The sequence below is a fragment of the Heptranchias perlo genome, chromosome 2, assembly GCF_035084215.1.
Source record: "Heptranchias perlo isolate sHepPer1 chromosome 2, sHepPer1.hap1, whole genome shotgun sequence".
NCBI lineage: Eukaryota > Metazoa > Chordata > Chondrichthyes > Hexanchiformes > Hexanchidae > Heptranchias > Heptranchias perlo.
Genome location: NC_090326.1, coordinates 37,892,199 through 37,909,154, shown reverse-complemented (window position 1 = coordinate 37,909,154; position 16,956 = coordinate 37,892,199). Strand labels below are relative to the sequence as shown.

General features: G+C 42.7%; 1 protein-coding gene across 4 annotated transcripts in view; it reads right to left on the bottom strand.

Moving 5' to 3' along the window:
• The window catches only part of LOC137337421 (phosphatase and actin regulator 1-like), a 413,191-nt gene that overhangs the window by 140,587 nt on the left and 255,648 nt on the right, over nt 1-16,956 (bottom strand). For all 4 annotated transcript variants that reach the window (XM_068001737.1, XM_068001738.1, XM_068001739.1 and 1 more), the window contains exon 3: nt 15,493-15,573. In XM_068001737.1, the coding sequence (XP_067857838.1) occupies nt 15,493-15,573 (81 nt within the window). The remainder of the gene's footprint in view (nt 1-15,492; nt 15,574-16,956) is intronic.

Genomic DNA, 16,956 nt, shown 5'->3' with positions numbered 1-16,956 from the left:
TGGTGGATGGGGTGCCAATCAAGCGGGCTGCTTTATCTTGGATGGTGTCGAGCTTCTTGAGTGTTGTTGGAGCTGCACTCATCCAGGCAAGTGGAGAGTGTTCCATCACACTCCTGACTTGTGCCTTGTAGATGGTGGAAAGGCTTTGGGGAGTCAGGAGGTGAGTCACTCGCCGCAGAATACCCAGCCTCTGACCTGCTCTCGTAGCCACAGTATTTATATGGCTGGTCCAGTTAAGTTTCTGGTCAATGGTGACCCCCAGGATGTTGATGGTGGGGGATTCGGCGATAGTAATGCCGTTGAATGTCAAGGGGAGGTGGTTAGACTCTCTCTTGTTGGAGATGGTCATTGCCTGGCACTTATCTGGCGCGAATGTTACTTGCCACTTATCAGCCCAAGCCTGGATGTTGTCCAGGTCTTGCTGCATGCGGGCTCGGACTGCTTCATTATCTGAGGGGTTGCGAATGGAACTGAACACTGTGCAGTCATCAGCGAACATCCCCATTTCTGACCTTATGATGGAGGGAAGGTCATTGATGAAGCAGCTGAAGATGGTTGGGCCTAGGACACTGCCCTGAGGAACTCCTGCAGCAATGCCCTGGGGCTGAGATGCTTGGCCTCCAACAACCACTACCATCTTCCTTTGTGCTAGGTATGACTCCAGCCACTGGAGAGTTTTCCCCCTGATTCCCATTGACTTCAATTTTACTAGGGCTCCTTGGTGCCACACTCGGTCAAATGCTGCCTTGATGTCAAGGGCAGTCACTCTCACCTCACCTCTGGAATTCAGCTCTTTTGTCCATGTTTGGACCAAGGCTGTAATGAGGTCTGGAGCCGAGTGGTCCTGGCGGAACCCAAACTGAGCATCGGTGAGCAGGTTATTGGTGAGTAAGTGCCGCTTGATAGCACTGTCGACGACACCTTCCATCACTTTGCTGATGATTGAGAGTAGACTGATGGGGCGGTAATTGGCCGGATTGGATTTGTCCTGCTTTTTGTGGACAGGACATACCTGGGCAATTTTCCACATTGTCGGGTGGATGCCAGTGTTGTAGCTGTACTGGAACAGCTTGGCTAGAGGCGCAGCTAGTTCTGGAGCACAAGTCTTCAGCACTACAGCTGGGATGTTGTCGGGGCCCATAGCCTTTGCTGTATCCAGTGCACTCAGCCGTTTCTTGATATCACGTGGAGTGAATCGAATTGGCCGAAGACTGGCTTCCGTGATGGTGGGGATATCGGGAGGAGGCTGAGATGGATTATCCACTCGGCACTTCTGGCTGAAGATGGTTGCAAATTGGCAGGATGTGACTAGTGGTGTACCCCAGAGATCTGTACTGGGGCCTCAGCTTTTCACTTTATTTAGAAATGACTTAGATAAAGGAATAGAGAGCCGTATATCCAAGTTTGCTGACAACACTAAGTTAGGTGGCACAATTAATAGTGTGGATGGATCAGAAAGTTGCAAAGGGACATTGATAGATTAGATGAGTGGGCAAAACTGTAGCAGATGGAGTTCAATGTGGGAAAGAGTGAGGTCATCCACTTTGAACCTAAAAAAAGAAAGATTAGAGGATTTTCTAAATGGTGAGAAGCTCGGAACTGTGGAGGAGCAGAGAGATTTAGAGGTCCAAGTACAGAAATCACTAAAAGCCAGTGGACAGGTACGAAAAATAATTCAAAACGCTAATGAAATTTTGGTCTTTATCTCAAGGGAGCTGGAATACATAGGGGTAGAAGTTGTGTTACAGTTATATAGAGCTCTGGTTAGACCTCATTTAGAGTACAGCGTTCAGTTCTGGGAACTGCACCTCAGGAAGGATATATTGGCTTTGGAATGGGGGCAGCACAGTCACCAGAATGATATTGAGGCTAAAAGGGTTAAATTATGAGGCCAGGACATGGACTAGGCTTGTATTCCATTGAGTATAGAAGATTAAAAGGTGATCTAATTGAGGTATTTAAGATGATTAAAGGATTTGATAGGGTAGACAGAGAGAAACTATTTCCTCTGGTGGGGGAGTCCTCAACAAGGGGGCATGGGAACATAGGAACAGGAGTAGGCCATTCAATCCCTCGAACCTGTTCCACCTTTCAATGAGATCATGGCTGATCTGTATTCTAACTCCATCTACCTGCCATGGCTCCACATCCCTTAATAGCCTTGGCTAGCAAAACTCTATCGATGTAAGATTTAATATTATTAATTGAACTAGCATCTACTGCTTTTTGAGGGAGAGTGTTCCACACTTCTACCACCTTTTGCATGAAGAAGTGTTTCCTAACTTCTGTCCTGAATGGCCTGGCTGATTTTAAAGTATGTCTCCTTGTCCTAGACTCCCCCACCAGCGGAAAGAGTTTCTCTCTATATACCCCATCAATTCCTTTCAAAATCCTAAAAATCTCAATCAAATCACCCCTTAAACTTCCATATTCCAGGGAATACAAGCCTAGTTTATGTAATCTCTCCTCATTATCTAACCCTTGGAGTCCCGGTAACATTCTGTTGAATCTGCGCTGCACTCCTTCCAAGGCCAAGATATCCTTTCTAAGGTGCGGTGCTCAGAATTGTACACAATATTCCAGATGTGGTCTAACCAGGGCTTTGTATAGCTGTAGCAAAATTCCCTCCCCCTGATATTCTAGCTCTCTAGTTATAAAGGCTAACATTTCATTAGCCTTTTTGGTTATTTTTTGTACCTGACTATGACATTTTAGTAATCTGTGTACATGGACCCCTAAATCTCTTTGGATCTCCACTGTTCCTAGCTTTTCACCGTTCAAAAAATACTCTGATCTATCCTTTTTTTGGTCCAAATTGGATGACCTCACACTTACCTGCATTGAAATCCATCTGTCACAGTTTTGCCCACTCACTTAATCTATCAATGTCTCTTTGTAATTTTATGCTCCTGTTTACACTACTTTCTATGCCACCAATCTTTGTGTCATCGGCAAACTTGGATACATGGCTGTCTATTGTGTTATTTAAGTCATTAATAAATATAGCATATAGTTGAGGCCCCAGCACAGATTCTTGTGGGACACCACCAGTCACTTCCTTCCAAATTGAGTACATACCCATTATCCCGACTCTCTGTCTTCTAACACCTAACAAGTCTCCTAACCAGGCCAATAATTTGCTTTCAATTCAATGAGCTTTAATGTTAGCTAACAGTCTCTTATGTGGAACCGTACGAAATGCCTTCCGGAAGTCCTTAGAAACTACATCCATAGACATTTCCCTGTCTATTACTTTAGTTACTTCCTCAAAAAATTCAATTAGGTTCGTTAGACATGACCTATCCGTTACGAATCCATGTAGGCTCTCTTTAATCTGCTCAAATTTCTCTAAGTGCTCAGTCACACTGTCCTTAATTATAGATTCCAATAACTTCCCCACAACAGATGTTAGACTGACAGGTCTATAACTTCCTGGTTTCTCTCTCACACCTTTCATAAATAATATCATTACATTTGCAAGTTTCCAATCTAAATGAACAATTCCTGAATCGAGAGAGCTTTGGAAGATTACGGTTAAAGCATCTACAATTTCCTCACCTACTTCCTTTAGAACCCTGGGGTGGAAACCATCAGGTTCTGGGGACTTGTCAATTTTTAGTGCCATTATTTTTTCTACTACTGGGTTTCTTGCTTAGGTTAACTTTTGAGAGTTCCAGTCCTTGATTCATTATTAGTTTGCCTGGAATGTCAGGTATATTATCCTCTTCCTCTACTGTGAAGACTGACACACAGTAATTATTCAACAAGTTTGCTATTTACTTATTTTCATTTGCAATATTACCCGCATCTGTTTTTAAAGGGCCCACATTACCCTTGACAACCCTTTTTCTTCTAATGTGATTGTAAAAACTTATTATGTTAATTTTGATGTCCCTTGCAAGTTTCTTTTCATATTCCCTTTTTGCAGCTCTTACTATCTGTTTTGTCACCCTTTGCTGTTCTTTATATCTCTCCCTGGATCTACACTATTCTTTGCACTTTTGTGTGCTCTTTCCTTTTTTAAAATGTTATCTCTCACCTCTTTTGTGAAGCATGGCTGTTTTGGCAAGAAGTGCTCTTGCCCCTTAGGGGTATACACTGGTCCTGTATTAAACTAAACTCTTTTTTGAACATCTTCCACTGTTCATCTGTAGTTTTATCCGACAACAGTTTTGACCAGTTTGCTGTCGTCAGTCTCTGTCTCATCCCCTTAAAGTTAGCCTTACTAAAACCTAGACTCTTAGTAACTGTGTTAAGTTTCTCCTTTTCAAACCTAACATTGAATTCGATTATATTATGTAAACTGTTAGATAAATGTTCCCTTACTGTTATATTATTAACTAAATCTGGCTCATTACTAAATCTAATATGGCTTGCCCTCTTGTTGGTTCTACAACATATTGCTCCAGAAAACTATCTTGAATGCACTCAAGAAATTTGTTACCTTTCTGACTTGAGCTATTCAGTTCTTCATCCTGGAACCATTCTAGTAAATGTTTTCTGCACCATCTCTAAGGCCTTCACTAAATTGCGGTGCCCAAATTGGACACAATATTCCAGTTGTGGCCGAACCAGTGTTTTATAAAGGTTCAACATAACTTCCTTGTTTTTATACTCTATGTCGCTATTTACAAAGCCCAGGATCCTGTATGCATTTTTAACCGCTTTCTCAACCCGTCCTGCCACCTTCAAGGATTTGTGTACGTACATCCCCAGGTTTCTCTGTTCCTGCATTCCCTTTAAAATTGTACCATTTTGTTTATAACGACTCTCCTCATTCTTCCTACCAAAATGCATCACTTCACACTTCCCTGCATTAAATTTAATCTGCCCATTTCACTAGTCTGTCTATGTCCTTCTGAAGTCTATTACTATCCTCCTCACCGATTACTACATTTCTGAGTTTTGTGTCATCTGCAACTTTGAAATTATGCATTGTATACCCAAGTCCAGGTCATTAATATATTTCAAAAAGAGCAGTGGTCCTAATACCGACCCCTGGGGAACACCACTGTATACTTCCCTCCTGTCTGAAAAACAACCGTTCACCACTACTCTCTGCTTTCTGTCCCTTAGCCAATTTTGTATCCATGCTGCCACTGCCCCTTTAATTCCATGGGCTTCAATTTTTCTAACAAGTCTGTTATGTGGTACTTTATCAAACACAATTCAATATATGTCAAGCATATTTCTTTGATGTTCCAAGTTTTTTCTTTAATCCTATAAGGCGTACACATAATACTGTCTCTAACTACTCTTTGTTGCAATGTTTCGTATGTTAAGGAAGAAGGTAAGAAGCAGCCTCAAGATAAACATTTTGTAAATAACTCCTCTCTTGCAAAGTATGATCAAAATAGGTAGAGAGGTAAAAAGATTATTGCTTTAAAGTTTCTCTATCTTCCCAAGACTACAGGATACTTTGGCCAGACAGTAACTTATTTGAGGCTTTACTATGAATTCAGGTTTGTGCAGCACCCCCATCTCCGGTAGTGATACTCATAGGTGACTAATACACCACAATGCAGCTACTTCCCGGTCCTCCACATGTCACTGCAGTCAACATGTGGAGGACCGGGACTGACTTTTAAAGTTTTTTCTTTATGCGTCTATGTAAACTTCATACACAATCAATCAAAACTGCTGCAAATAAAGAGAACTTTCTCGCTGATAGAAAGATTAGGTGGTGAATGAAAGGAGAGTCTAAATAAAAAAATTCTCGATTTATTTTTTAAAGATACATACAGAAAATGGTGTCAATGGCCTCAGAGTTACACCCTTCATGAATCTATAAAGTAAATGTGCGGCTGAGTTTTGTGATGGTGTGTTCTAGATGTTTGATCCTTGCCTGCTGGATGCATTATGTTGGCAAATTGCTGAACTTTCACAATTTCCTGATTATGCACCCCTGGTGGATGAGGCTGCATGCTGGGAATGCGCAATTGGAAACTTTCCCCCCCTGCCTGTAAGTTGTGCAATGTATTAACTTTGAAGTCTCCCCTTTGCATGACACTTGTTTGGTGAGCGGATATTTTTGTAAAATTTATTTTTCATTAAGTTTATCCCAATACTATGGGCTTCCATTAATTCTGACATCTAACATTTTCATGCTTTATGGTTTATGGACTTTATGGTTAGTTAGGCCACTTAGGAGGAGTTCCCAGTTTCTGCTGTCCATCTGGTGAGAGTTTAAAATCTTTGCTCGTCAGTTGTTTAATGACCAACTGATTGGTATCCTCCTCAGAGGGGTAACTGGGGGAGGTAATAAGGGCCTCTTTATGCTTGAATTGGTTCCAAGATGTTATGACTTACGACAGGAAATAGGATCTCAGGGAATGCCACGTGTTAGACTCAGTAATCCAACACCTGAACCAGGCAATTCCGAGTGCTCCAGGGTGCTGTGGATGATTTGCCAGCTATGCAGGCTCACTGGGGGGTTATACCTGTCACTAGGATCCAGGAAGAATAAGACAGCTAGCCAAAAAACAGTAAAAGCTTTAACAAGTGGCATATAGATAATAGAGTTTATGCAGCATTGTTTGTCTTATGTGCTCTCTCTCCTCAAGATGCCAACAGGGCAGCCTGCCACCTGAGGTGTGACTCACTGTGTGAGAAATACTGATGTAAACTCTTGGTCACGCAGGGGTTTCATTTTCTCTGAGTATTTTTAGCTGACTGATTAATGCGTCACTGTCAAATTCCTGGTTATTTGAACCTGTTTTAAACACGTTATTTTAAATACATTAACAACTGTGTTAATGTAATGCAAACAGGAATTTGATGAAAACACATTAGATTGTGCTCCAAATACGGCACAGAGCAAATTAAACCCCATTATCACAGGATTGGAGTTTTCTCTTTCAGTCTGTGTAATTTCCGCAGGATCCTGCAAACTGAACACGCTGCCCTCCAGGAAATTCAAAAATAGCCTTCTAATTTTTTTTAAACCAACAGAGCAGAATTTCGAGCGGGAAGGGATCATGCTCACTCAATTAAATTAGGGCAAATTCTTTCTCAATCTTAAACAAAAACAGAAAAAGCACGTGTTAAGAGGACAGAAGTTGAGGGTTCGGGCATAAACGCCTCCTCAGAACTGGAAGATAATTCAGATAGACAGCATTTAGAAAGGAACAGAACAAGGGAAAGGGGGAATGGAAAGAAAAACCCACAATGACTACACTCACAGGAAAAGAAACAGAATGACCAGCTTAGTGGAGAACAGGAGATGGGTAAATGGCAGAAATGATATCTGTGAGACAAAAGGAGGCATAATGAGAGAAATCAAAGAAAAAAAAGAGATAAGAGACATAGAGAATGTAAGAATAGTTAAAGGGCGATAGGTAGGTAGAAAGGGAAGCATGAAAAACACGCAAAACTGAGCAGGCTCCAGTGGTCCAGGAGTCTGGAAAACCAAGAGTGCAGACTACCCGCCATCGGTGCTCCGTCAGGTGGTCCCCCAGCCACCAACCCGCTCCCTAACCCCACCCCCAGAAACACTGGCACACCCATCTTTCATTGCCAGCACCCACTGCCAGAGAGAAAATGGGAGCTATAATTAAGGACTGAAGTAGTTAAAGTCAATATTAAGGGAAGAGAGCTGCAAAGTCCATAGTTGAAAAATGAGGCACTGTTTTTCGAGCTTGCGTTGAGCTGCATTGGAACAGAGGAGAAGGCCAAAGGCAGAAAGCAGAGTGGAAGTGGGACAGAGAATTGATGTAGCAAGTGGCAGAGAGCTCTGGGAGGCATTTGGAGACAGAACAGAGGTGTTCAATAAAGTGATCACCTACTTTGCATTTGGTCTCCCTGATATTAAGCAGACTGCACTGTGAGCAGTGAATACAATATACTAGGTTGGAGGAAGTACATGTAAATTGCTATCTCACCCAGGAGAAGTGTTTGGGGCCCTGGGAAGTGATGTGGGAGGTCGTGAATGGACAGGTGTTGCAGCTCATGCGCTTGCACGGGAAGGTGCCAGTGGAAGCAGAGTAGGTGGTGGGGTGATGGAAGAAGTGAACTAGGTGGGATCTTGTTGGAGGTGGCAGAAACGGCAGAAAATAATCTGTTGATTGTGGAGGTTGGTGGTTTGGAAGGTGAGTATGAGGGGGATCCTATCATTGTTCTGAGAGGGAGGAGAAGGGGTAAAGGCAGAATAATGAGAAATGCACGGATTTAGTCGATGGTCCTGTCAACAAGTGGAGGGGAATCCTCACCTGAAGAAAAAGGAGGATATTTCAGAAGTCTTGGTGAAGGTGGTATCATCAGAACAGATGAGATGGAGACAGAGAATGGAGTACTGAAAGTAGAGAGTATTCCATCACACTCCTGACATATGCCTTGTAGGCGTTGGACAGGCTTTGGGGGGGGAACAAGAGGTGAGACACTCACCGTAGAATAACCAGCATCAGACCTGCTCTAGTAGTCACAGCCTTATGGTCCAGTTGAGTTTCTGGTCAATGGCGAACCCCAGAATGTTGATGGTGGGGGATTCGGCGATGGTAATGCCAATGAATGTCAATGGGAGGTGGTTAGACTCTCTCTTGTTGGAGATGGTCATTGCCTGGCACTTGTGTGGCACGAACGTTACTTGTCACTTATTAGCCCAAGCCTGGATTTGACTAGGTCTTGCTGCATGCGGGAATGGACTGCTTCATTATCTGAGAAATTGCTGATGGAGCGGAACACTGTGCAAGCATCAGCAAACAGTACCACTTCTGATCTTATCATAGAATCATAGAATGATACAGGACAGAAGGAGGCCATTTGGTCATTTGTGCCTGTTCTGGCTCTTTGAAACAGCTATCGAATTAAACTCCCCTGCTGTTTCCCCCACAGCCCTGCAACTTTTTCCACTTCAGGTATTTATCCAATTCCCTTTTGAAAGATATTATTGAATCTGCTTCCACAACTGCACTCCAGATCATTACAACTCGCTGCGTAGAAAAAATTCTCCTCATCTTGACTCTGGTTCATTTGACAACTAGTTTAAATCTGTGTCCTCTATTACTGACCCTTCTGCCACTGGAAACAGTTTCTCCTTATTTACTCTATCAAAACCCTTGATGATTTTGAACACCTCCATCGAATCTTCCCTTAACCTTCTCTGTTCTAAGGAGAACAACCCCAGATTCTCCAGTCTCTCCACATAACTGACATCCCTGATCCTTGGTGTAATTCTAGTAAATCTTCTCTGCACCCTCTCTAAGGTCTTGACACCCTTCCTAAAGTGTGGTGTCCAGAATTAGACCCATGTTCTTCCAAGTGACAATTCATTTTGTCCCTAATTATGGTCTCTAGAAGTGTCCACACCACCACATTAGGCTGACTGGTCTGTAGTTACCTGGTTTATCTCTCTCCCCTTTTTTGAACAGGGATGTAATATGTGCAAATCTCCAGTTCTCTGGCACCACTCCCACATCCAAGGATTGAAAGATTTTGGCCAAAGCCGTCGCTATTTCCATTCTTACTTCCCTCAGCAACTTAGGATGCAATCCATCTGGACCAGGTGACTTTTCTACTTTGACTGCAGTCAACCTTTAAAGTATGTCCTCTTTATATTTTTATCCTAACCAATTTCTCTACCCCCTCCTGCTTTACTACCCCACCCTCTTTAGTGAATACAGATGCAACAAGTCTCCACAAGAAGATTTCCTTTTTGGTCCCTAATCGACACCACCCTTCCTTTGACTATCTTTTTACTCTTTATATGTTTATAAAATACCTTAGTGTTCCCTTTTATGTTGCCTGCTAATCTTTTCTCATACACTTTCTTTGCCACTCTTATTTCCTTTTTCAGTTCTTCTTTGCACTTTCTGTGTTCTGCTTGGTTCTCTACTGAATTATGCCTGGGTTTTTATCTGGTTGGTTGCCTCTCCCAGGAGATCACTTGGTTTTGGGTGGGATGGGGACTGTATATGTGTGATACACAAGGTATCACAATTGTGTGGGACAGGCTGGATGGACCAGAGGGTCTTTTCCTGTCCATCATTGTTCATATGTACGAATCTGACATTTATCATAAGCCTCCTTTTCTGTTTCATTTTAATCCAAATTCCTTCAGTCATCCAGGGAGCTCTAGCTTTGGATGCCCTTCCTCCTGCCCCCCTCCCCATAGGAATGTGACTAGTCTGTACTCAAACTATCTCCTCTTAAAGGGCTTCCATTGCTCATTTACTGTTTTACCCGATAATCTTTGTTTCCATTCCACCTGGGCCAGATCCCTTTTCAACTCACTGAAATCAGCACACTTCCAGTTGAGAATCTTCACCTTTCATTGTTCCTCATCCCTTTCCATAACTATTCTAAACCTAATGATATTATGATCACTGTTTCCCAAATGCTCTCCCACTGAAACATGCTCCACTTCATTCCTCAGAACTAGATCCAGCACTGCTTCCTTCCTTGATGGGCTGGAAACGCACTGATCAAGACATTCGAGGAGGATTGAAAGATTGTGGCCAAAGCCTTCCCTATCTACATGCTTACTTCCCTCAGCAACCTAAGATGCATCCCATCTGGATTGGGTGGCTTTTCTACTTTGAACGCTGCCAGCCATTTAAGTATCTTCTCTTATCTATTTCTATCCCATCCAATTTGTCTACCCCCCTCCTCCTTTACTGTGACATTGGCAGCATCCTTTTCTTTAGTAAAGACTTTTATTGCTGTGAAAATCTAAAGTAGTGAAAAGCAGTTTGCAGCAGTGGTGGATTTAGAAATTAATGAAGGAGATAGGAGTGTTGCAGGTAGTAGATTTATTGCCTAGAGATCTGGGGACATGGTCCTCCAGAAAATATTGATTTTGGACAGTTTATATAATGCATTTTCTAGTATTTTGGGATCTGATGTAATTCTTCCTTTCAAGACAAAAATAATTTAGCCTGGAAGAGTTACAGATATTTTACAAATGAAAATAAGTCCTTGTGGGTACTTCAATCCAACTTTAAAGGATGCATCTTTTTCCAGATATATCAAGATCATTTTTGAAGTGAAACTTTTTACAATACAAACCTACAATAACCCCAACTGGCAGTATGTTCTGCAATCACAAGGCAGATCTGGCCCACTATGGGGGTTGGGGGAGGGAATTTACCTGGATTGAGGACGTGCTGACTCAGCTATTCTAAATTCATTCAAGTTGCTTCAGGAAGGTCAGGGTGAGTCAATATCATTGAAATAAAACTTGAGAATCTAGTCTGATAAAGGTTTACACCCGAACATTAACCTGCCTTTCTCTCTTTTAGATACTGATCATCTTACTGTACATTCAAAACATTATAAAACCTTAAAACACCAATAAATTGATAACAGTGAACAAATGCTTAACTTGGAGGTGTTACTTCATCAAGAATAAATGGACTAGCTCCTCCATTAAAATAACAGAGGCATCTCATCTCTTAATGCATTAAGCATTCACCTGCTTTTTCCACCAACAGTAATCTCTTGAACATATTGCTTTTTGAATCTGTTAAAAAGGTTTAATTTGACTGCAAATAAAAATCATTACACACTGCAATCATTAAAAAAACTGTACTAAAAATCTGGTTTGCAGAAACAAGCATGCAAAGCTGAGTTTTGTGACCTTAAGTGAACTTGACAGATTGCCTACAGTCTGGGGATTACAATCTATTATACTACATTGATTATTAATGTCACTCTTCACACTTTCCAATGAACATTGGCTGCTCTAATACAGACAGTGCAGGCTCTCTTCCCCAGTTACTTCACAGTAACAAAGGGACCTTCACTGTGTGTTTAAACATAAAGGGGGAAAAATGGATAGGGCCTGTTTTTGGGTGGGGGTAGCGCAATTCGCTATTACCCTGCGCCCAATGGCCCCTGTGCAGGCAGGACGAGACTTTTGTCAGGCCTGAGGACTTACCTGGGATCAGCATTGAATGGGGATTCCATGCAATTTGCACTTCTCACCAGCGGGGGAGCTCTAAACTCTTAAAGGTAGGCTGTCTGTTAGAAATCTCTTAAAGGTAGCTGGTACCTGTTGTTTGATGAAAATAACAGTCTGCTGTCTGCATGGAGTCTGAAAGGAGATCAGACATCACACTTCTAAAACTCAGATGCAGGTCCCGTCCCTATGTTTACACACTGATGAGTTATGTTAAAACATTGAATAAACGTTCTCTGCTAATGCACTAACGACCTTGGTGCAAGAGGTGGACAGAAGGAGGGGCATCCTATAACCACAGGGCGGGGGGGGGGGGGGGGTTGCAAGATGCCCTCCAGACATATACCCAAAAGGCAGTGGGGGGACGAAGTCTATGCCAGGTGCGCAGCATCATGAACATGGATGCAGTGCAGGAAGTCGTTCAATGCTTTGGCATGAGTGGTCAAGGTGAGTGAGGTCAACTGTCAAGTGGTGTCTCCTACAAACTGCACCACGCATTACACCCCCATCACCCACATACCAACAAACTCTTTCCATCAGTACTCAACTCTTCCAATCAAATGCTTCCTCTCACCCTTACACATTACCACTGTTTCAAGCCGCCCACCCACAACTCACAGGCCACACACACTGGCATCTATTCAACCATGACAGGCACATCACCCAGACACATGTCCGGCTTTCTTGCAGGAGAAGGTGGCGCATATCAGGAGGTAACAAGTGGCAGTGGCATTTAGCCCCTCAAGCCTGTTCCGCCATTCAATGAGATCATGGTGGACCTGTGACCTAACTCCATATACCTGCCTTAGCCTCATATCCCTTAATACCCTTGGTTCACAGAAATCTATCAATCTCAGATTTAACTTTCACAAGTGAGCTAGCATCAACTGCCATTTGCAGAAGAGTGTTCCAAACTTCTACCACCCTTTACGTGTAGAAGCATTTCCTAACTTCACTCCTGCAAGTCCTGGCTCTAATTGTTAGGCTATGTCCCCTAGTCCTAGGATTCAAATATAGGAGACCTCCAAAAACGTTACAAATGTATCAACAATCAGAAGCAATAATCCAGCCACTAATCTGTAAATCCTGCATGGTCCCTTTAAATAGCACTGGTTTGGTCCTTCAGGCACTCTAAGACACGTTCAGATGGTTGGGGTTAAGACTGTGCGTTGAGTTGAGTGTTAAGTCCCAAAATGGTGTTTATCACTTTAAATCAGCATTGCACACTGATTGTTTCCATTTTCTGCTTACTTTACATGCAGCCAGCATTCGTTATCTGCGGCTGCGCTAACTCCTATACCAAGCTGGCGTCTGGCCCACGTCACGCTGGAAACGTGCGTGTGCAGTCAAGACGCCATCTTGAAACAACGGGCGCTACCGGCCCAATTTAGTGCCCAAGCACTCAAAACAGCGTTCAAAATTGTAGAACATAACCAACCACGACAACTCACACACAAACAGGCCAACATTCTGCATCACACACCACTGTAATACAATCCTTAATGTGGGGCTCTCATTGTACTCTTTTAAAGTAAGCAAAACTTATCAGCATTCCAACCCCCTTTTATTTTTTTAATAAACCCTGGAAATTCTGCAAATGCAGTGACACAATGCTCAATTAAAGGCATTCATTATCTCAAAAAAGCAGCTGCAACTTGTCTTGAAGAAAACAAATCTTCATAGCAGACAACAGCCGGAAAATAAAAAGTTTTTGAAAGCTGCATTATAACAACTCATTTGTTATGTATAACTTCTTTGGGAGAAACAGTAAATAAACACACTGGGGGTGATTTTAAACCCCAAGAACGGGTGGGTTGAGGGCGGGTGGGAGTTGAAAATAGTTGTTTTTTGGGTCGCGACCGCAACCCGGCTTTATTTCCGAGTTTAACGTCAGTGTGTAAAAGTACAGGCTTCCCACTGGGAATGCAAAGTCCAAAAATTTTACGGTCGCGAACCAAAAAAACAAATATTTTCAACTCCCACCCGACCCCAACCCACCCGTTCTTAGGGTTTAAAATCACCCCCTTTGAGACACTTAGAAATCAGCTCATCATAAAACTTTGCTGCCTCATGTTCAAGTAGGAGAAAGAAACGTGATTGATTGATATCCTCCAGTCCTGCCATTCCAATCAATCTGATTGGTTCTCATTGCATCCAGTCCTGTATATCAACTGATCTGATTGGTTGATAGTGACAACCTCCAATCCCACTGATAAAAGTTGCTTTTCCTTGTGAAGTGCTAAAAATGAATACATGGGTTGAAATGTTGCCATCTTAAAATGACTGGTGGAATGGATGCTAATGTACTGAAATAACTGTTCTAATGTAAAACAGTGTGAAGGCTCCCAAGAGTGATCCCACTACGCAGTCCCTGCTGTATGAATCCTGCTGACCTCAGTACTTGAATTCCTGATATGTGGTCCATGTGGTCAACGGTCCATGCTGGTAATACTAATAACTAGAATCTACCCTTAGTATCTTTCATCTTCAGCATTTCTGGTGCAGCACTTTACGCTCTGGTAGCAGATATGGGAATATGGGCGCACCTGATGCGTGGCCCGATTTTCCATCTGAAAGTCATGGGTGCTGCAAATTGGACATGTGCCTAGATTCCCAATAGGGCTGTTCCTACAATCCCAGTGGGATGGGGAGGGTATTGCAGGAAATCATGGATGCCCCATTAAAATCAATAGGTGGGAAACCACAGGGTGCACGCTGCAATTTCCCATGATGTGCCCCCTAAGAGCATGGAATCGACCCTAATATGTGAAAATTTATCCTGGCAATTTGAAATACCTTTGGTGTTATGTTGGAAATGGGATCGGGCTGTTTTAATTATGGTCAGTGTGACCCAAATTGAATTTATTCTTATAATGAAAATAATGATGAAAATTAGATGGCAATAAAAGCATATAGTATTTATTTAGACAAAAACAAAAGCCAGTTGTTAGTATTTATCCACTTGCAAAGGAAAGACCATCACAGAATGCTCCAATGACAAAGTGGAGCAGATTAAGGAAACTTTGACTTGTGCTCAACATCTTTGGCCATTTTAATCGAATACAAAGTTATGAATATTGAATCAGTTGATCTTGGCTGACAGTTCTGTGCAGTACCGAGGGAATATTACACTGTCAGAGGTGCCATCTTTCAGATGAGATGATGCCATGGTGCTGGGTTTCTGCTGCACCAACTCAAATTCTCCTTTTTGAGGTGTGTCTGAAAGAAGTGGCTTAGTGGAATCCAATCAAGATTTTACCATCAAACCAATAGACATCCCTGTGCAGCTACTATTTTACACTAATGTTATAACTTCAGCACTGACCATTAGAAGGGTCAATCACAGGTTGCAGTGACTGGAAGAGGTCATCCACCAACTCTCCTGGCTGCAGTTGATTGAGTATCATGGGAAGTCCAAGGAAGGGCAGAATAATACTGACAAAAAAGTGGGTACCTGCATTTAAAAATTGCTCTGATAAGCATTTGCTCTCAAAAATATTACAATATAACTGAAGTTGTGGTTAAATCCAGGAACAAGATGCATCTCAGCGATCATTGAGGCCTCTTTCATTCATCATTTTCTGTATCAGAAGACTTACCTTTTTCAAAAATCTCTTTCAGTACTCCTCGTTTTATCAGCTCCTCTCTGCTTTGCCGTGTGGAAATCTTTCTTTCCAGAGCTGAAAATAACAGAGATTTTGTTTAGATGCAGAGACTGTTAATAGTAGAGATTGTGTTTAGATACAGAGACTGTGAGTAACAGAGATTGTGTTTAGATGCAGAGACTGATAATAACAGAGACTGTGTTTAGATGCAGAGATTGTTAATAACAGAGATTGCATTTAAATGCATGGACTGTTAATAACAGAGATTGTGGGTTTTTTTTATTCATTCATGGGATGTGAGCGTCGAGGGCAAGGCCAGCATTTATTGCCCATCAGAAAGTGGTAGTGAGCTGCCTTCTTGAACCGCTGCAGTCCATGTGGTGAAGGTACTCCAACAGTGCTGTTAGGTAGGGAGATTTTGACCCAGCGACGATGAAGGAACGGTGGTATATTTCCAAGTCAGGATGGTGTGTGACTTGGAGGGGAACTTGCAGGTGGTGTTATTCCCATGTGCCTGCTGCCCTTGTCCTTCTAGGTGGTAGAGGTCACGGGTTTGGGAAGTGCTGTCGAAGAAGCCTTGGCGAGTTGCAGCAGTGCATCCTGTGGATGGTACACACTGCAGCCACGGTGCGCCGGTGGTGGAGGGAGTGAATGTTTAAGGTGGTGGATGGGGTGCCAATCAAGTGGGCTGCGTTGTCTTGGATGGTGTTGAGTTTCTTGAATGTTGCTGGAGCTGCACTCATTCAGGCAAATGGAGAGTATTCCATCACACTCCTGACTTGGGCCTTGCCGATGTTGGAAAGGCTTTGGGGAGTCAGGAGGCGAGTCACTCGCCGCAGAATACCCAGCCTCTGACCTGCTCTTGTAGCCACAGTATTTATGTGACTGGTCCAGTTAAGTTTCTGGTCAATGGTAACCCCCTGGATGTTGATGGTGGGGGATTTGGCGATGGTAATGCCATTGAATGTCAAGGGGAGGTGGTTAGACTCTCTCATGTTGGAGATGGTCATTGCCTGGCACTTGTCTGGCACGAATGTTACTTGTTACTTATCAGCCCAAGCCTGGATGTTGGCCAGGTCTTGCTGCATGCGGGCACAGGCTGTTTCATTATCTGAGGAGTTGCGATTGGAACTGAACACTGTGTAATCATCAGCGAACACCCCCACTACTGACCTCATGATGGAGGGAAGGTCATTGATGAAGCAGCTGAAGATGGTTTAGATACAGAGAATGTAAATAAAGGAGATTATAAAGAATAAAATAAGAATAGTATCAGTAATGGTGACCATAAAACTACCGGAATGTCGTAAAAACCCATCTATATATGACTCCAGACCCACAGCAACGTGGTTGATTCTTAATTGCCCTCTGAAATGGCCAAGCAAACCACTCAGTTATACAATCCCGCTACAGAAAGTCATAATAAGAAGAAAACCGGATGGACCACCCAGCATTGGA